At 45.2% G+C, this 21,303-nt stretch overlaps 1 protein-coding gene across 7 annotated transcripts in view; it reads left to right on the top strand.

Moving 5' to 3' along the window:
- Positions 1–20,289, top strand: part of FEZ1 (fasciculation and elongation protein zeta 1) — a 50,490-nt gene extending 30,201 nt beyond the window's left edge. For all 7 annotated transcript variants that reach the window (XM_063693651.1, XM_055356320.2, XM_031016278.2 and 4 more), the window contains 7 exons: positions 2,533–2,619; positions 5,432–5,600; positions 9,940–10,211; positions 11,834–11,914; positions 13,630–13,705; positions 17,468–17,533; positions 19,928–20,289. In XM_063693651.1, the coding sequence (XP_063549721.1) occupies positions 2,533–2,619; positions 5,432–5,600; positions 9,940–10,211; positions 11,834–11,914; positions 13,630–13,705; positions 17,468–17,533; positions 19,928–19,944 (768 nt within the window). In that variant the 3' untranslated portion in view covers positions 19,945–20,289. The remainder of the gene's footprint in view (positions 1–2,532; positions 2,620–5,431; positions 5,601–9,939; positions 10,212–11,833; positions 11,915–13,629; positions 13,706–17,467; positions 17,534–19,927) is intronic.
- The last annotated feature ends 1,014 nt before the right edge of the window (positions 20,290–21,303 follow it).

Raw genomic sequence — 21,303 nt, 5'->3', positions numbered from 1 at the left:
CTGCCGCACAAGGGACTAAAGGAACTCTCTACCACGGTATCTATGTCAGTGTCTTATGCTAGGATTAAGAGTATTTATATGCACAAGGGCCGTCATTTTTCAAAAACCTTTCTTTCTTCCTCTGTCGTTGTTGCCCCTCCAGCTCTCCACCCTGTGCACAAGATACTGTCCTGGTCAAGGAGGGGAGGGAGGGAGTCTGTAAACAGTGCTCGTAAAGAGGCAAGGGCTTGTGAAGTGATGGATGCTGTTGGAACAGAGCGAAGTCTGGCAGGATGGACAGAAAATGTGGGAACCAGGCCTAGGGAGGGTGGGAAGGGTGAGAGGATCAGAATCAAACGCTGGAGAGGGAGGTGAAGAGGCTGGGGCACGATGGAGGTGGGGAAGCCCAAGGATTAGGGGGTAACCCGCACATAGAGGGAAGGAGCCAGGGTTTTCTTGGCCGTATTTTGTGTCTGCCTCTCCTTTTATTTTATTTTTTAGTGGCAGACTTCTGAGAAATAAGAAAATAAGGGATGAGTATGGTTCCCATAATAGCAGGAACTCACAGTACCTTTCATAAGCTTGTAATTGATTTTCCCAAGCCTGACAATTCAGACCTGGAGGCTTTATGCCTGAGAGGGGGAGGGGAGAGAAACTCTACTAGTGCATCATTCCGGCCACAGCCCAGGCTTATTAGCATTTGAGCAGCAAGAAGGATCTATCCCTAGAAGCTTCCTCCCTGCCTTCTTCCTGGAACTCCCCAAGGAGTGAGGACCTTGGGGAGGGAGGAGATGATATAGTTGAAAGAAGCAATATTAACAGTCAGGGAGTTAAACCCACTACAATCAGCCACATTTCAGAAAAGGTAAACATGCCATTTTTATATAGACTTAGTGCCCACCACCCCCTACCCCCTGCCAAATCCTGGTTATAGACTAACAGTTTCTGTTAGATGCTTATGAAAAATAACCCTGTTTCCCAGGATGAGCCTAACTTGGGCTCTCACTAACTTGGGCTGGGTTCATATTGATACATTTCTTCCTTTTTCTCCCCTAATTTTTGTCTGGAGGAAAAAATGTATCTTCATTCTCTTAATTTTGGGCTAACTTCTACTGCAGGATTTTCTGGCCTGAAGAAAGTTCTTCCATATGAGTGTAGTTGTGAACAAAGCGTAGCTCCAGGAGTTTTGTTCTGCATAGTGGGGAGCGGTGGAAACCACGAGGCTATCGCAGGTGGTGGACTTGGCAGAGAGAGGAGCATATGGGTTTGACAGCGGAAATAGATGTCACCATCTGGTACCCGGGCCCTTCAGATGATTCCATTACCTTCCTGTCCTACCCCATATCTAGGTTGAGTGCGGATGGCATTTCAGATATATTTGCTTAATTTTTTTTTCTTTTTTAATGACACAGTCCTGGTTTTAAGCAAATGGAGATAAAAGGTGATGTGCTCTGTTAGGGATGTCTGCCAAGGCAAAGCTCACAGAAGACGGGAGAAGTTTCTGAGGATAGACTACCTCTGACATTATTGCTTGGATTGGAGCTGGGCTGTTTCCTGTTAGAAAAGGCAGAATACAAGCCCCAGGGAAGGGGCCAATCAGTGTGCCAGCTACTGGAGCGCAAGGAGGATTCATTCCTGGATGAGAGGTGACTCAGCAGAGAGATTTCCTAGAGACACCTCCTGCCTCCCCCTTGGATGATGTTCAAATCAGATTTCTAGACATACAGCTTGTTAGGTGTTTAGTGATTAATTTTTCTGTGGGACTTGAATGTAAATGCCAGACTATGGCAGTTTGGGATATGGTCAGTTAAGCCAGATATGCTTTGAATATCTTGTTAGATTTAAACATCTAGAATTTTGATGGCTGTGAACTTTGAGGATCTTACTTGGGATTATGGAATTATAGAGACACAGGGCAAATGAGATAAATGGGGTTCTGTTTTGTAGTTTTGTTGTTGTTTAGTTCATGTGGTCAGGTTATTCAGTGGCATGTCCCATGCAGATTTCTTACATCTGCCATCAGCTATGACATCACGCCTGGATTCCAGTAACAGGATGGCATTTCATCAAATTCTGAAAGTCATCATTATTTGGACTAGAACAACCTATTCCCTAAAATGCCTAGCAAGACGAAATCTGGAAACAACCCCCCAGGTTGGAACTCCTTAACAAAATCAGGGCACCTTTGCTGCAGTTGGCTGCAGTGTCACTTACCTGGAGAAGGCGCCTTGTTCACCCCAGGATGACCTGTCTGTGGGTTAAAAAACGGTGCTGTCCCCTTTGAGTCAGAATGGTGCTGGTCACTCCCCTGTCATCTTTTCCTGCCAAGTTGGATTCAGTGCTGCATGCTGGATTTCTGGCATGCTGGAGTTAGTGATGGGGCAAAGATATGTTTGGAATTGGATGAAACTCTGGACACCTCTTCAGCTCCACTGTTTAGACAGCAGCTGGCTGGAGTGGCCTCCCAGTCAGTATCATCCATTCTCGAGACTAGAGGCAATCCCACTTCTGCTGATGGTCACCCAGAATTCCATCTCCCCACCTCCTCTCCAGATCCATGAGAAAGAAGAGGAAGAGTTCAATGAGAAGAGTGAAAATGATTCCGGTATCAACGAGGAGCCTCTGCTCACAGCAGATCAGGTATAAGTATCTCTCCAGGTTATCGGGACCTTTTGTTCTTTTGATGGAGAAAAAGTTCAAGAGAACACACTTGCTACATCCACTTAAGGCAGAAGAAAGATAATGTGGTCATGTGGTGCCTGTGCTCATGACTCAGAGTATTTTTTCTTTTTTTCTTTATATATATATACTTTTGAGACAGAGTCTTGCTCTGTTGCCCAGGCTGGAGTGCAGTGGCGTGATCTTGGCTCACTGCAACCTCTGCCTCCCGGATTCAAGTGATTTTCCTGCCTCAGCCTCCCGAGTAGCTGGGACTACAGGCATGCACCACCATGCCTGGCTAATTTTTATAAAAAATTTTTTGGTAGAGATGTGATTTCACCATGTTGGCCAGGCTGGTCTCAAACTCCTAACCTCAAGTGACCCACCTCAACCTCCCAAAGTGCTGGGATTATAGGCATGAGCCACCGTGCCTGACCTTTTTTTTTTTTTTTTTTCATTTTGAGACAGGGTCTCACTTTGTCACCCAGGCCAGCGTGCAGTGGCACAATCAGGGTTCACTATAGCCTCAACCTCCTTGGCTCAAGTGGTCCTCCCGCCTCAGGCCCCTAAGTAGCTGGGACTACAGGCATGCACCACTATGCCCAGCTAATTTTTTGTACTTTTAGTGGAGATGAGGTTTCACCATGCTGCCCAGGCTGGTCTCAAACTCCTGGACTCAAGCAATCCACCCGCCTTGGCCTCCCAAAGTGCTGGGATTACAGGCATGAGCCACGGTGCCTGTCCAACTCAGAGTATTTTTGATAAGGGATTTCATCTCTCTTTCTGCCTCAGGTTGCCCACCTGCAGTGAACATGAATGTCATTCTTGACACTGGGGATAGTTGGGGTCAGTCTCTGATAGGAGCCAGAGACAGGCATAGTGTTTAGTAGCTACAATCCTGCTAAGCCTTCTTATTGAAATTCGTTGTACTCGGAGTCAAGACACTCAAACAAGGGTCCCAAATACCTGTTTTCCCAAAAAGAGAAGTGACAGATGAGGCTTTTGTGTGATGGATATTTTCTTACATTTCATAGAACACTCAAAATTTTGGGCCTTCCGAAAGGAGTCTTAGAGCCACTTCGACTTTGTGAAAAAAGATAGACTGCTTCGCATTCAACTGAGATCATCATAGCTTTAATAATTTATTACTTAGAGAGGATAATGTTCAGTTTCTGGATTCCTTATTTAATGTTTTAGTCAACAAATATTTATGGGTGCTTATTTTGAGCTAAACACTACATAAGTTTCCACAAAGTCTTTCTGCAAAGCTCCACTGGCAGCCTTCAGTGCCAGAAAGTGCTTTTTAGCAGCAACGGTGCTTTTTCATATCTGTGATGGAAAGGTGGGAATTGAAACACGTGAGGATTAGGAGACTGAAGAGAACCAGATTTTTTAAAATAGGGGCTAATAGCTATTCTTGTGACTTGTAGGAGGATCTACAATTCAATGATATGAACTCAATTATAACTCCTCTTAGAGAAAAGGACATTCAGCCATAAGACCCTGACAGGGACTTGTGTCATTTGGTTGCATTCTGTAAAATGGCTTTCAGTAGTCAAAGACTGGGTATTTCCTAAGTTTGTGAGTAGAAGTGAAAAGGTTTGGGAATAAGAATGGAAATTATTCTAAAGGAGGAGACCCTGAAACCCCTTACCTTTGGTCCAGCCCACTGTGAAGAAACCACCTCAAAGAGTACAATGCTGGCCTCGGGGACTTAGTCCATCCATGGAGAACAGACAAAGGTGAAGGTTGGGACAAAACTTATCTAAAGACCTGCTTTCAGCAGCAGTCTTCTTTATTTGTAAATAATTAATGTAAAACTAATTCACTCTTTTTTTTGTTGTTGTTGTTGAAACAGGATCTGGCTCTGTTGCCCAGGCTGGAGTCCAGTGGCCCAATCTCAGTTCACTGCAACCTCTGCCTCTTGGGCTCAAGCCATCCTCCCACCTCAACCTCCCAAGTAGCACGGACTACAGACACACGTCACCACAACTGGCTAATTTTTCTGCTTTTTGCAGAGATGGGGTTTCGCCATGTTGCTCAGGCTGGTCTTGAACTCCTGAGCTCAAGTGATCCACCTGCCTCGGCTTCCCAAAGTGCTGGGATTGCAGGCATAAGACACCATGCCCAGCTAGTAATTCACTTTTGTTCCTTTTGGCAGATATCTAATTTTCCCTCCACTTCTGGGAGCTGGCTCCTGTCAATAGTCTAGATTAGAGCTGGGGTTCTTATCTATTTGCTGCTCTCTAGACTCCACCTATCCTTCTATTATTTCATTATCTCTATTTTCACTTGTTGCTGGGCAGCTTCAGTTCCTGTCTAGGTGAATTCTGGAGAAATAGTTGTTTTCCTCCCCATTTTGTGTTGTTCTAGGAGCATGCTATGTTTTACAGTCACGTGTATTATGTCAATTAATGGACTGGGTTTTGTGTTAAAGTTGGGTGAATGAGATATTTTCCCACCTAGAAATAGCTCAGCAAACTGAAGGAAATGTTCCCTTCCAGGCAGCTCTGCCTTGCTTCCTGAAAGAGCAGCTTATTTCCAATAAGTCATTTATCTAAAAGGAGCTCTTGGAAGAGGTTTTACATTAAAGAGTGCCTTACATTAAAGAAAGAGTGTATGCAAGCCTTTGGTTGGAACTATTTTTATTATTCAGTATTTATTTAAAAACAATATTGCTTTAGAAATTTTCAGATAGCTAATTAGAAACATCCTTAACTGATCAAAATTCAAGCCAGAATGCCCCTCTAGCAGAGAACAGAGTTAGCACTCTCTCATGTACCTTCTTCAGGTAATTGAGGAGATTGAGGAAATGATGCAGAACTCCCCAGACCCTGAGGAAGAAGAGGAGGTTCTGGAAGAAGAGGATGGAGGAGAAACTTCCTCCCAGGCAGACTCGGTCCTCCTGCAGGAGATGCAGGCGTTGACACAGACCTTCAACAACAACTGGTCCTACGAAGGTGAGGGCCCTGGGCGCTGGGCTGGCCGAGGAGGAAGCACCTGCTCGGGGCCAGGCTCTGGGCTGTGTGCTTTGTACATGGCTAATAGAACCCTGACTGCCTCAGAGCAGAGCCTTGCAGATCTAGGTGGTCAGCAATACCTTTCTTACTCGGCATCAGGAGAGAAGTTTGCATTTTTGAGAAAAGAATAAGGTAGTCGAGCAAAATTTAAATGTTAAAACTAACCAAAGAACAAGACTAAGGCAGAATAAGCAGAAGAAATCTGAACTACTATATAAAAGCAATGAATGATGCTACCATAAAATCAATGAATAAAAAAGGTAATAGTAACAGCTCATATTTCTGAAGTGCTTTCTATGTGCCAGACCTTATTCTAAGACTTTCTTTCTTTTTTTTTTTGAGACAGAGTCTCTCTCTGTCTGTCACCCAGGCTGGAGTGTAGCGGCATGGTCTTAGCTCACTGCAACCTCCACCTCCCAGGTTGAAGTGATTCTCAAGCCTCAGCCTCCTGAGTAGTTGGGACTACAGGCACGTGCCACCACGCCCTGCTAATTTGAGTATTTTTGTAGAGACGAGGTTTCGCCATGTTGGCAAGGCTGGTCTCAAACTCCTGGCCTCAAGTGATCTGCCTGCCTCAGCCTCCCAAAGTGCTGGGATTACAAGTGTGAGCCACTGTGCCTGGCCTTATTCTAAGACTTTCTATGCCTAATCTCATTTCATCTTCACACCAACCCCATTTGGATCAAGCTAACTGAGTCTTTCAGAGGTTACATGACTTGTCCAAGGCCACTGTTAGGGAAATATGATTAGAAATGAGATTTCCTTCCTGTTCAGAAAACCTCTCCACAAAGACAGGTGAGAAAGAAAACTATTTTATTACTATTTTTATTTATTTATTTATTTATTTATTAGAGATGATAGAATCTCGCTCTGTCGCCCAGGCTAGAGTGCAGTGGCATGATCTTGGCTCACTGCAGCCTCTGCCTCCCAGCTTCACGCAATTCTCCTGCCTCAGCCCCCTGAGTAGCCAGGATTACAGGCATGCATCACCATGCCCAGCTACTTTTTGTATTTTTAGTAGAGATGGAGTTTCTCCATGTTGGCCAGGCTGTTCTCAAACTCCTGACCTCAGGTGATCCGCCTGCCTCGGTCTCCCAAAGTGCTGGGATTACAGGCGTGAGCCACCATGCCCGGCCTAGAAAACTATTTTATTATTGAATAAGCACTAAACCAGGATGGGAGCCACATCACAGACAACTCTCTAAAGAGACTGCAAAGACAGAAAGCAGTCTCACTCTCGTGTAGCTAAGTGGATAAATGGAACCCATTATATTGAGTAGGTTTTGCAATTTGGAGTCGGAAGGGAGTTAGGCCCCTCTGCTCAGAACAATGAGAGATGATTATGTTTCTTTTCTTTCTTTCCTTCTTTTTTTTGAGACAGAGTCTTGCTCTGTTGCCCAGGCTGGAGTGTAGTGGCATGATCTCTGCTTGCTGCAACCTCCGCCTCCCAGGTTCAAGCAGTTCTCCTGCCTCATCCTCCCGAGTAGCTGGAATTACAGGCATGCACCACTACGCCTGGCTAATTTTTGTATTCTTAGTAGAGATGAGGTTTCACATGCTGGCCAAGGTGGTCTCGAACTCTTGACCTCGTGATCCGACTGCCTCGGCCTCCCAAAGTGCTGGGATTACAGGCATGACCCACTGCGCCCGGCCCGATGATTATATTTCAAAGCAGTAACCCCCAGGCCCTTGAAGAAACCCTCCTGAATTATAAGAATGACAAGAGGCTTATTTTAGCCATGACAATAATTTAATGTAAATGTAACATATGTTTATTTTAAAGATTTAATCTAAATCTTTGAGAGATTGAAAAGGATAGGTAGAAGAAATTCTGAAAGAAAAGGGAGGTGGGGGAGAGGAAAAGTCTCTTCCCTTATTTTCAACGGGGAGAATCAAGCCTCTCATTTAAAATTTGTATTTGTGCTTAGTCCACGCAGAAGTCATAAGGGGTGAAGCCAACATTTGAAGCCAGGTAGGTTAACTCCAGAGGCCATCCTCTTAACTCTCTGACACAGGTTTATAGTAATTATGACTGTGCACAAGAAACGGCTGGATGAAGCATGAAATGAAAAAGTGTAACACAGCAAAGGCAGAACAATTCACCAGCCGTAGGGTATCAAATGCCCACGCTGCAGAACGGGCCACATCCTAGGAGTCGATCCACCCGTGGGGAGATGGGAACTTAGAAACAGGGGAGGAAGAAGGTGGGTTGGTCAGGGTTCAAAGGTCAACCACGGGTTAGAAGTGGTGAAAGCAGAGGCAGAATCTGGAGGCCTTCATCCTGCAAGTCAGACTTTGGCTTTGAATAGCAGCGGCAGGAGGTGGCCGGCAGAGACTCTGCTCGGTGCTGAACTGGACTTGGCTGCCTCGCTGCATTCCCGACTGCCCTTGTCAGGCCTTTCCCAGCCACACAAAGGTCCCAAATATAGACGCGTTCAGCAAAAGACTTGTGAAAACAGCTGAAATGCAGAGTGAAATGGCAAAAAAACAGAAGGGGGAGAGGGCAGCTCCAAAGAGCAGAATAAGGGGAAAGCCCAACCAAGTCAGCAAATATCCGGGCAAAGCAGAAACAAAGAGGAAGAGGGAAATGGATTCTGAGGTGAAAGTGAAGGACACCATTAGACGCTGTACATTTAAAAATAACTAAAAGAGTATAATTGGATTGTTTGTGACATAAAGGAAAAATGCCTTAGGAGTGGATACCTCATTCTCCATGATGTGATTATGATGCATTGCATGTCTGCATCAAAACATCTCATGTGCTCCCTAAACACATACACCCCCTATGTACCCACAAAAATTAAAAATTAAAAACCAGTCAATCAATTAATTCTTCCTCCCCTGCCGCAAAAAGATACCATTAGATGGAGACACATTTTAAAAGATGTTTCCCAAGTATATTTTATTTTTTCAAATTATATATATGTGTGTATATATATATATATATATATATATATATATTTTTTTTTTTAAGTAGAAACAGAGTTTCACCATGTTGGCCAGGCTGGTCTCGAACTCCTGGCCTCAGGTGACCCACCCGCCTCAGCCTCTCAAAGTGCTGGGATTACAGGTGTGAGCCACTGCACCTGGCCTAAAATTTTTTTTTAAGTGTTTAAAAGAATTTTTAATCAGAAAATGCTTAAAGGGTATAAAGTTTTTATTTATTTATTTATTTATTTATTTTTATTTTAAGATAGAGTTTTGCTCTTGTTGCCCAGGCTAGAGTACAGTGGTGTGATCTCTGCTCACTGCAACCTCTGCCTCTCAGGTTCAAGCGGTTCTCCTGCCTCACCCTGCCGAATAGCTGGAATTATAGTCAGGCACCACCATGCCTGGCTAATTTTGTATTTTTAGTAGAGGCAGGGTTTCACCATGCTGGCCAGGCTGTTTTCGAACTCTTGACCTCAGGTGATCCGCACATCTCGGCCTTCCAATGTGCTGGGATTACAGGCATGAGCCACTGCTCCCAGCCTAAAGTGTATAAAGTTTTAAAGCATGATTTAGACCTGTATACAAGTATAATCTCAACTATGAAAATATATAATATGTAAACAGAAAAATTTGGAATAAAATATCCAAATCTATTTTGAATGAAAGAAGTCTTAGGAGACTTCTTAAAGTTATGTGTTTCCCATGATCTCAGCTTCCCTTTTCTTTCCTTTGAAAGTAGCTGACTGCCGTATGCTAACCCGCTAGGCTTTATTTTTTCATGCATAGTCACCAATCTTCCAGGTTTCACATATTTTTGAATACATGCGCTGCGACACAGGACCAGAGATGTAAAGAAGAGCTCAGATGGTCGGCTTTTTTGTTGTTGCTGCCGTATGCTATATCTTGATCAGTTCTTGGGAATAAGCACCAACGTCTCTATTGCTCTTCAGTATGGATGACAAAAACCTCCCTCCCACCATTTTTCCATCCCCAATTCTTGACCCATTTCACACAAGGAATCTTATGGACACAGATAGAAAATAGAAGGAACAAAGGATCTGTCTGTCCATCCCCATTTTTGAGAATAGAGTCCACAGACTTCCTCGTGGGCTGTTTCTTCTTCCTCCTTTGTTTCCTGAGAGGGGTGTTCTCTTCTGCAGTCAGTACACAGGCCCCCGCCTTCCTGGCGTGCCCCTAAATTGTGAAGGTCTTTCTTGGATCTTTAAGGAGTTGGAAGGGGTCTCCTCTGAGGGGCAGTCCCATCTTGATTGGTGGTGGCCCCAGGAGCCTCCCCAGCGGGCTCTGGTGTGGATGCAGGTGTTATGCGGGAGATGGTCTTCCCCTGCAGGGCTGAGGCACATGTCTGGGTCTGAGCTGACCGAGCTGCTGGACCAGGTGGAGGGTGCCATCCGCGACTTCTCGGAGGAGCTGGTGCAGCAGCTGGCCCGCCGGGACGAGCTGGAGTTTGAGAAGGAAGTGAAGAACTCCTTTATCACGGTGCTTATTGAGGTTCAGAACAAGCAGAAGGAGCAGCGAGAACTGATGAAAAAGAGGCGGAAAGAGAAAGGGCTGAGCCTGCAGAGCAGCCGGATAGAGAAGGGAAACCAGATGCCTCTCAAGGTAGGTGAACAACCAGGTGGAAGACTGGGTGCCTCCAACCTCCAACCCTGCCCGTTTCAGTGCCCTACCAACCCTGCAGGGGACTCATCAACGTTTACCGAGCAGTGGTGGTGAGCAGCACACTGTGACAGACAAGGGGTCAGAAAGGGAGAAGATATCACCTGTCTCCTCCACTCCCCCAAAGGGCTCACAGTCTAACCCAGGAAGACAGTGTGTAAACATTAGGAAATAATTGAATTTGGCTTGTGTTCTCTGTAGGCAAGACCTTAAAGAAAGTGGAGTGAGGGTATTTCGTGTCGGGAGTCTTGAGATGGGCCTCGGAATTCTGGGTCCAAATCCCTCCTTGTGTCCCAGGTTCCAGTCCTGACTGGTCTCTTAAGGATGTGCTAAGGTGTTTCAGTGATTGAAAATGATCAGATGCCTTATTATTATTGTTATTATTTTTTGAGACAGAGTCTCACTCTTTTGCCCAGGCTGGAGTGCAATGGTACCATCTCGGCTCACTGCAACCTCCGCCTCCTGGGCTCAAGCAATTCTCCTGTCTCAGCCTCCCTAGTAGCTGGGATTACAGGTTCATGCCACCACTCCTGGATTATTTTTGTATTTTTAGTAGAGATGGGGTTTCACCATGTTGGCCAGGCTGGTCTCAAACTCCTGATCTCAGGTGATTTGCCCATCTTGGCCTCCCAAACTGTTGGGATTATGGGCGTGAGCCACTGTGTCTGGCCCCAGATGCCTTATTGTTCTATTGTTCTATTTTTGGGTTTAACCCAAACCCGTGGTTCTCATGGTTCATTTTTTTTTTTTTTTTTTTGGTGAGATGGAGTCTCACTCTGTTGCCCAGGCTGGAGCGCAGTGGTGTGATCTCGGTTCACTGCAACCTCTGCTTCCCGGGTTCAAGCGATTCTCCTGTCTCAACCTCCTGAGTCGCCGGGATTACAGGTTCACACCACCACGCCTGGCTAATTTTTGTATTTTTAGTAGAGACGGAGTTTCACCATGTTGGTCAGGCTGGTCTCAAACTCCTCACCTCGTGATCTGCCCGCCTCGGCCTCCCAAAGTGCTGGGATTACAGGTGTGAGCCACTGCGCCCAGCCACTCATGGTTCTTAATCAGGGGAGCTCAGTAGAATTATCTAAGGAGTTTTTTTCAAAATGCCTTTCCCTAGGCTCTATCACAGACCTATGGAATTAGTTCTCCGCATGTACATTTTGAAAAAAACTTCCCCCATCAGGATAGTTGCTTTAAGACAGCCTCTTCTGATAGCTGAACATTTTGTTTTCCCCTAAGATCTTTGCATCATGGTTCATCTAAGTTTGACTGAACTGCTTTATTTTTCTATTTGCATGATGGAGGATAAAAGGAGGAAAACTGGGGGATGGAGAGGGGTCTTGTAGCCCTGAGGGACTTACTAAGATAAGAGTTCTTGAGACTCTGTTTATTCTTGCAAAGCTCAGGCTTCAATTCTGGCCTGTCTCTGTAAGCCAATGTCTTACACTTACTGTCTAGTCACAGAACCCTGGGGCGTTATCTGGGACAGCCTGGTAGCTGAGAGGTCCCTGGGTGTGGTGACAATGGAGCAAGGAGCATTTGCCTTTCTTGAGTGTCTCTCTCCCCCACAGCGCTTCAGCATGGAAGGCATCTCCAACATTCTGCAGAGTGGCATCCGCCAGACCTTTGGCTCCTCAGGAACTGACAAACAGGTACGCGTAGTCTCCCTGCTCCAAGCTCTCTTCCTAGACTCCTGCAGCTTGGCCTCCCCAACAACGCAGGGGGACAGTGACTCACCAGAATTATCCCAGCATTTATTTAGGGGGTTAGGGGTCCTAACACTTTTTTCTCCTCTTAAGGAGGAACAGACAATATCTTTTTAAAAGGGAAACTTTTTTTTTTTTTTGAGCTCTAGTGTTCTAGGACATGGGCAAGACTTAAAACTCAACACTGCTTGTAGGTCTAAGAATTAAGTTGTTTTAAGGATGAAATGCATTAAAAGGGAGTCCATTTGATGATAGATCCCATCCTAGAGATTAGTTAACTTTCCACCACACTGGATCACCTGCCAAGCCATTCCCACTAAGACTGCCTCTGCAGCTTCCCAGCTCTGGTTGTAACCCATGCTGTGGCTTTTTGTTGGCTCAGTAATTTCCCTGTGACATAGCTTGCATTTCTGGTTATTAAGACAGCATTCACAACTTTTATCAAGCGCCTGCTATGTGCTAAGCTCTGTTGTTAAGCCCTCAGGTGCAAAGGTGAAAAGTCCTGACCCCTGTCCTCATGGAGTGTATAATCTAATAGACATAGCTGGCACGTGAACAGAAAGTTTGAGATGGTGGAATGAGTGTACATGAAAGTGTATATGTTTTAAACATATTTGTAGCTGAATTCTAAGTGCTAGAATTCTAGAACTCTAGAATTCTAGAGAGTCTAGAGAAGGGGAAGAGATTTTAGCAGCATCGATCCCAGTCCTCTTGTTTTATGGCAGTGAGAACTATGGCCTGGAGATTCAAGGCATTTTTCCAAAGGCACACACTGTCAGTGGCAGAGCCAAGACTAAAATGTGAGCTTCTGGCCGGGCACGGTGGCTCACGCCTGTAATCCCAGCACTTTGGGAGGCCGAGGCGGGCAAATCACCCAAGGTCAGGAATTCGAGACCAGCCTGGCCAACATGGTGAAACCTCCTCTCTACTAAAAATACAAAACTAGCCAGGTGTGGTGGCAGGCACCTGTAATCCCAGCTACTTGGGAGGCTGAGGCAGGAGAATCGCTTAAACCCGGGAGGTGGAGGTTGCAGTGAGCTGAGATCAAGCCACTGCACTCCAGCCTGGGTGACAGAGCAAGACTCTGTCTCAAAAAAAAAAAAAAAAAAAAGTGAGCTTCTTAGCTTTGATCTAGAGCTCTGGCACTCACCACCTCAGGCTTCATTGAGACTCCTTTGACAGCCCACTAGGCCCTGATGCTGGTTTTGTTGTAGGAGCACCTGACATCCAGCAGAGGGAGCAAATCTGACACCAGAGACCCTGGGCGGGGTTGAGGTTCTCTTGCATATCTTTTTTGACAAAAGACAAACAATTCCTTCTCAAATTGCACTGCAAAGAATAAGAAAATATAATCCCCTTGGATTTATTCTCTGCTCTCAGTCTGAAGGAGAAAAAGCTCCCCAGGATTCCTAAATAACAGAGAAGTTTGTAGTGTAGGAAGAATCTAGAAGTTGGGATGGAGAGAAATGTGGGAAAGGCTTACTTTTAAAGAGACATTCCCTAAAGATGGGTAAGAAGTTCTGAAACAGTGACGTACCAGTGACCATGAATGTTTCAGAGAAGGTCAGATTTGCAGTGTGTGTCTTAGAGAAAGGCTAAATCTCAACCCAGAGGAAGCATGTCTTCTGTCTCAAGCCCCCTGCATGCTGTTTGTCTTGCAGTATCTGAACACAGTCATTCCTTACGAGAAGAAAGCCTCTCCTCCCTCAGTGGAAGACCTGCAGATGCTGACAAACAGTGAGTTCCTCTTGTTCTCAGCCAGATCAGCGGCTCCTTTTTCTCCCTTCCTGCCTGTACTTTGTACCTCTGTGCCGCAGGCCCGAGACTCCTCAAAGCAGGTTTACATGGGCCAAAATACCCTCCACATGACTGCGTCACATCCTCCTGCACAGTGTAAAATTAAAATACTCTGCAGTGATAACCAGAGCTGTTTTTTCTTTCTCCTGGTTCCCATAAGGGAAGAGGCCTGCTGGGGGAAAAAAAAAAGTGAGCTGGTGAAAGAGGTTGGGGTGCTGGTGCAGGGGACTTTTTGTTTTCCCCTGCAGTTCCCAAGGCTTGGCATCCTGTGCCTCCCTGTTTTCTCTCTCCCTGCAACTTGAGGTTGCCTGGTCGGCACTTGTGCCCCTTGAAGCAGGGCGCCTGGTCTGTGGGTCTCGCTGTAGTTTTAATGAGAAGCAAGGTTTCTTGGGTGGGGTAAGGCTGACTGGAAAAAATAGAGTCCAGCTTTCCTTCCAGGAAGTGACTGCCTCCTCTCCTCCACTTTGCTCTATTGTCAAATATTAATAAACATTCTGAACTATGAGGGAAAACAGTGTGTAACAAAGAGCCTTTTGTAGACAGTAACTGTTTATATACATCAAACAGTACGACCCCCAAAGGGCTGGGGGGCACATGGTGTTAGCCATTAGTGTCAGCTTGGCCCTCTTAGGACGAGAAAAATCCTAGGCTGAGATGTGGTGACAGGCCCAGAGGATCACGAGGGAAATTCCATTTCCTTGGCAACCGTGCCCTGCAGAGAGTGACAGCTAACGAGGCCCCGCCCACTGCAGCCTGTTCTGGAGGGAAGGGGCCAGTGCGGGCCTACTGGATACCCAAGGAGAAGGGAAGTTGAGCTTCTGTTCAGCTGAGGAGGATGGATACCTGCTGGGGCCTGGTGCTGAAGGTGACCAAACGTTTCATTTTTTATCAATTTGGAGAGTGAAAGCAGGAGGTTCTGGCAAACAGAAATCCTGCCTACATCATGCCTGCATCAATAGACACTGTGTCCTTGAGAATCAGGAATTTTAAAATCAAAGTACAGTGACTTGTCCTTAACTCATTGTAAACTCCTTTATTTGCATAAATATGCACTAAGTTTCTTTTTTTTTGAGGGAGAAAATAGAGATGAACTGACATTTATAAATGTTTGTGTTTTCACACAAGTTACATTTGGAAAGTAATTTGGACAAATTATGAAGGTTGATATATGTAAAGTATTCTATCATAGCTCAAAAAAATAAATAGCTATTAATTTGTTGCAGATACCCATTCAGGAATTCAGTGTGAAATCTTTTCATTTTAATTAAGAAACAGACTTTTTTCTATTTTGAGCGGTTTTGTTTACATTTTTTAAGTTCATTAAAAAAATTATAGTAGAGTGTATCCATCCTTTAGACTACTTTGGAAATAAGGAAAAGCAAACAAAGAAAAATAAATAACTCATTGTCCACTCCACTGTGGTTACTATTTTGGTGCTTTTCAGACATAATATTTTGTATCTTTTCTATATAATTGAGATTATACTGGCTATAAAATTTTGTGTCATGATTTTGGTCACATTAGTTAACACTTTGTTAATGTTCTTTTTATGGCTATCTCTTCTATCATGTGGATATACTACCTTCCAACATTCTATTGCTTTTAGAAAAAAAACCTGCCATCTTTTCTGAATACCAGTTCTCCTATAGGTTATGAATCCTCTCTTTTTTGGCAGATCCTCATATGAATTTGTGAACAATGCCTCTTCTCTCTTCTACTCTTTGAACTAAGTACATAGGCTAAAGACCAGTTCCTGCGACTAGCCAATCCTTGTAAATTTTAGATTTTGGAGATTAATTTAGATACGTATTGGCAAGAGCAATTATTGTATTTTTACGTGATCTTCGTGGTGTGGCATTTAGTCTGCCTATGCTCAGTTGCAAAGTGTTCTTGACAACTAAGCTGAAATGAAGGCATGTCTAAAAATGCAGAAAAAAATAAAACAGGCCGAGTATGGTGGCTCACGCCTGTAATCCCAGCACTTTGGGAGGCCGAGGCGGGTGGATCACCTGAGGTCAGGAGTTTGAGACCAGCCTGGCCAACATGGTGAAACCCCCGTCTCTACTAAAAATACAAAAAATTAGCCAGATGTGGTGGTGCACGCCTGTAATCCCAGCTACTTGGGAGGCTGAGGCAGGAGAATCGCTTGAACCCGGGAGGCGGAGGTTGCAGTGAGCTGAGATTGCACCACTGCACTCCAGCCTGGATGACAAGAGTGAAACTCCATCTCAAAAAAAAAAAAAAAAACCCAGAAGAAACCAGGACCCCCTAGAATCCACTTAAGCTGAGATGAATACATGTCTAAAGATACAGAAGAAATAAAACAGAAACAAACCAACCCCTCAATGGCCTCAGGTTGAGTCTCTTTTTCTGGACCTGGCCTCTGACTCACACCACCATTGGATTTTCTTCCTCACTCACTCCTAATTCTTGGATTCAAGTTTCATTACCCTGTCTTGAAACTAGGCAAGGTAATCAAAGGAGGACAAGGATATCGAAATGAAGTGGCAATCCCACTGTTGCAGCTGCCTTCTGACCCTAGCTATCAGTGCCAGTTGATCTTTAGTGTTTTCTCGGCTTATAAAAGTAATACGTGCTCATTGAGAAAAGCCAGACCCCACAGAAATGCAGCATAGAAAAGAACATCCCCTATTGTCTTACACTCAGAGATAACCACTTAACAGTTTCATGTATTATTGTTCTAGATTTTTTTCTATGAACATTAGCATTTAATTATAAAGTTAATAAATGTTCTGTAATCTTCTTTCTTCACTGATAACTATGTCTTATACATATAGCTCTTTCTTATTTCTTATTTTTCTTTTCTTCCTCTTCTTCTTTTTTTTTTTGGAGAGACAAAGTCTTGCTATGTTGTCCAGGCTGGTCTTTTTCTTGTTTTTGAGACAGAGTCTTGCTATGTTGTCCAGGTTGGAGTGCAGTGGCATGATCACAGGTCACTTTGGGAGGCCAAGTGGGGAAGATTGCTTGAGCCCAGGAGTTCAAGACCAGCCTGGGCAACATGGCAAGACCTCATCTTTACTAAAAAAAAAAAAAAAAAAAATTAGCTGGGCATGGTGGCACGTGCCTGTAAGTCTCAGCTACTTGGGAGGCTGAGAGGGGGAGGATTACTTGAACCCAGGAGTTTGAGGCTGTAGTGAGCTGAGAACACGCCACTGCACTTCAGCCTGTGTGGCAGGGCGAGATCCTGTCTCAAAAATAAAAAAGAAAAGAAAGTCACCAGTAGGTCCACTACCTAGAGACAAACGCTGTGGCTCTTGCTGTGTCCTCGTCTATCACCATGTGCAGGTTTGTTACGGGGGCATGTTGCATGATGCCTCTCAAGTAGTTTGGACTACAGGCGTGTGCCACCACACCCAGCTATTTTTTTTTTTTAATTAGAAATGAGGTTTTGCCATGTTGCCCAGGCTGGTCTTGAATGCCTGGGCTCAAGGTCTGGGTTACAACTGAAACTAAACCTGTCACCCAGGTAGTGAACATAGTACCGGATAGGTAGTTTTTTAGCCCTTGCCCCTGAAATGCTGACCCTTGATAGAGCCTTCTAGACTTTTGCTCAATAGTCAATAAATGTCTGGTTCCTTTGAATCATTTCTCTCTCACTCTGGGCTGGTGGATCATGTGGCCCTAGAAGTGAACCTCATGACCAGATGGTATCTTAGTTCCTCTCTCTCTCTCCTTTCCTAGTTCTCTTTGCCATGAAGGAGGATAATGAGAAGGTGCCTACTTTGCTAACGGACTACATTTTAAAAGGTAAGAGCAGCCCCAGGCCTCCTGGAGCAGAAGGGGTTCTCTGGATCTCCTGCTCCAGTTAGGGAACCTTCCCAGCTTGCCCATGCCAGGCCAGACCAGGCAGGGGCCAGGGAAATCAGGGACAATTGAGAGGCTTTGGAGTAATAGGTTTTCCCTTTGGGTGTTGCCAGGAGGCCGCAGGAGGAGATTCCATCACCCCCGAGTCACCAGTGACTTTCCTTGGAGCAGCAAACCGACAGAGGACTTATTGTGAAAATTCTGCAGAGTTTGGGCTACTTAGTATTTAGTTGGGAAAAACAAAGCCTGATGATAATTTAATACTTTTCAAGCACTTGAAAGGAAGCTGGAGACATAATTGACTACACCCTTTCATAACTTTTTAACCTTGTCTTATGGAAACTGGTTGTACATATAAGAGTAGAGGAAATGGCATAATACACTCTCAGGTACTGATGAGCCGGCATCAACAGTTATTAAGTCCCGGCCAGGCTTATTTCATTTACACCTCTACCCAACTTCTCCCCTCCCATGTTATTTTAAAGCAAATCTCTGTCATAGTTTTCATGCATAACTATTTCGGTATGCATTTCTAAAACATAGGAACTCCTGAGGAAAACATAGCCACAATACCATTTCACAACTAAAACAAATGAAGAGTTTCTTTTTTTTTTTTTTTTTTTTGAGATGGAGTCTCGCTCTGTCACCCAGTCTGGAGTGCAATGGTGCGATCTCAGCTCACTACAACCTCCGCCTCCTGGATTCAAGCAATTCTCCTGCCTCAGTCTCCTAAGTAGCTGGGATTACAGGCACCTGCCACCATGCTCAACTAATTTTTGTATTTTTAGTAGAGACGGGGTTTCACCATGTTGGCCAGGCTGGTCTCAAACTCCTGACTTCAGGTGATCCACTCGCCTTGGCCTCCCAAAGTGCTGGGATTACAGGCATGAGCCACTGTGCCCAGCCAAGAGTTTCTTAGTAGTGACTATCCAATCAGTATTCCCTGTTTTTCCCATAAAGTATTTTTCAGTTTATTTGTTTGAATCAGGGGCCAAAAAAGATCAGTAGGTTGCAATTAGATAATAATATGTCTCTTACATCTCTTTGATGTATATAGGTTCCCCTTTTCTTTCTCTCTTCCATTTCTTGAAATGCATTTGTTGGAGAAACTAGGTTGTTTGTGCCATAGAATTTCCTCATTGTGGATTTTTGCTAATTTCATCCCCATGGTGTAATTTAATATGTTCTCCTGTCTTCTTTATTGCCTGTGAACTGATAGAACGGGAAGCCTGATCAGATACAGCTTCTGATTTTTTGATAAGCACTACATTATAGGTGGTTATAGGTTTCCAGACTTCCATGGGGTGACATATATTGTCTGATTGTCTTTCCTTTTGTGATGTTAATAGTCCTTGAGGATTGCTCACTGTCTAGATCTATTATTTTATTGTTTTTTGTCCTGCATGCACACAAAACTATTTACGGTTGCAGAGGGACCATATTTGTGGGACCTATAGCTAAGAAATCCTGAGATATATTGTTTCTATAAGGATCAGAAGGACTAATCTTAAATTTCAGCAGGAGGAACTTAGAGTAAACATTAAAAATAACTTGTCCAGCCTGGGCAACATGGTGAGACCGCATCTCAATTAAAAAAAAAAAAAAATCAGCCAGGTGTAGTGGTGCGCGCCTGTAGTCCCGACTACTCAGGAGGCTGAGGTGAGAGGATCACTTGAACCCAGGAGCTGAGACTGCAGTGGGGGCTGTGATCACACCACTGCACTCCAGCCTGGGTGACACAGCAAGACCCTGTCTCAAAAAAAAAAAAAAAAAAAAAACCCAACCACAAAACAAAACAACAACAACAACACAAAAAACCATAGAAAGGGTTTGTGACTCAAAGATTTTAAAAAAGCAACATATTTCTCAAAGGAGGTTCTCAAAGGAGGATTATAGAGACAGGTTATATAAATTTGGTAGTCGGAGGGCTAGACTTTACCCCTCACGAGCCACTGAGTTGTCACTGAACTTGTACAAGTGATTAATATTTACTCAGCACTTGCCACAAGCCTCTCAACAACCCTGCGGGGTAGGCGCAGGTATGTTCTATTGTATTGATGAAGAAACAAGCATGGAAAGGTGAAGTTAATTTCCCTAAGGTCATGTAGTTAGTAATGGCTGGATTCAGGATTTGAACTCAGGCCCTGGAGACTACACGTTTAGTTATTATAGCCAGCAACCACCTGCCATTGTCTCTCCCTTATTCTAGGCACTAAGTGGGGGCTGTCACCACTCAGGAGCTGGTGTGACTGCTCTCAGCTAGGGCTATCCTGGGCTCGGAGGTCCCGACCTGCAACTGTGTTCTGACCGCTCTCCCCTCCTCTCTTCTCGTTGCAGTGCTCTGCCCTACCTAACCTTGCCCTTTGGAGCAGCCTCGCTGCAGGAGGTCACTGAGCAAGAGTCATTCCATCACAGGGACTGCATGAGACCATGTAACCTCCGACATGTATTTAAACATGTATAGCTTAACCCGGATTAAACAAGAGCAAGCGCGCGGGGTCCTTTGCCGTTGGCTTCTAGTGCTAGTAATCATTGGATGCATGATGGGGCAGGGCCGGTGATGGTGCCTCCTCCTTGCTGGTGTCAGGAGAGGGGAAGGCAGCCGCTTTCACCGCTCATTATGTAGTCTGGCTACAGCCCTCAAAAACAGCTTATACTCTTAAGACTAATTTTGAAATAAAACCTTCATTTAATTAATATTCTTCATGTGCTTTGGAGTGTGATGTCCATTAGCCCTCTGCTCCAGACTCCAGAGACGGGCTGTATAGCATTCTTTACACGCTGGCCTGTGGCCTGTGGCAGCCAGTGCTGTGTTTAGGGACCGGGCGCATGCCCTGTTGTGGGTCGTGGTGGGATCATGGGACACAGTGGGGCTGCATACAGTATAGGCAGAAGGAGACCCTCTGCAACCTCAGTTTTTGCTGCTCAGCCACATTCAAGGGAGCTGCACCAGGGGCTGCAGAAAGGAGCTGGTCAGAGTGGGTGAGACGGGGGTGAGAGTGTGCAATTAGCAGATGGAAAGTGGGCCTCATGGAGGAGCCACACAGCTGCAGATCTCCTGGTGGGATGGCCAGGCTGGCCCTGGAGACCCTCCCCAGGCCGTCCACGGGGACCTGGAGGCTCAGGGCCTGCGGGGAGTCAGCTCTGCTGAGCTTTCCCAATGTAGGGGACTGCAACTTGTTTCCTGTACTTGACGAAACCACCACTCCCTGTTTGTCCCCAACGACCCCTGGCAACAGTGTCCTTTGACTTTGCAGTGCTGTCCCTGGCCCTTCCCGTGGCCCTCCATGAACAGCAGCTCTGACTCCTCGCGCTGTCTCCAGCATTGATGGCAGGCAGCTGCCAGCCTTGACCAACCAGCAGGCGAAGGTCTCCTCGTATCCCGGATGCTGGCTCGATCTCACCACAATCTGAATTCTGTTGGCTTCCATCTTCTGGCTTGAAAGACATTGAGCCTGCCAATTCCCATATCCTCCTCTGAAAGCAAAAATTGTACTGGGCACTTGCTGTAGCCTGCACTGGCTTCATCGCACATTAGCACACATCACAGCATCCCCACGTGTAAACGGGTGCTAGTATGATCCTGATTTTGCAGAGGAGGAAACCAAGCAGCAGAGATGTTCAGTAGCTCGCCCAAGGCTGTGTAGGAAGTGGTAGAGTCAGGCTGGCATTTAGGTTTCTTATCCAGTGAGACTTCCATTGATTCCCAGGAG

Source organism: Gorilla gorilla, chromosome 9, assembly GCF_029281585.2.
Source record: "Gorilla gorilla gorilla isolate KB3781 chromosome 9, NHGRI_mGorGor1-v2.1_pri, whole genome shotgun sequence".
Lineage (NCBI taxonomy): Eukaryota > Metazoa > Chordata > Mammalia > Primates > Hominidae > Gorilla > Gorilla gorilla.
The sequence above is the reverse complement of the archived record's forward strand: the minus strand, read 5'-3'. Positions and strand labels throughout refer to the sequence as shown.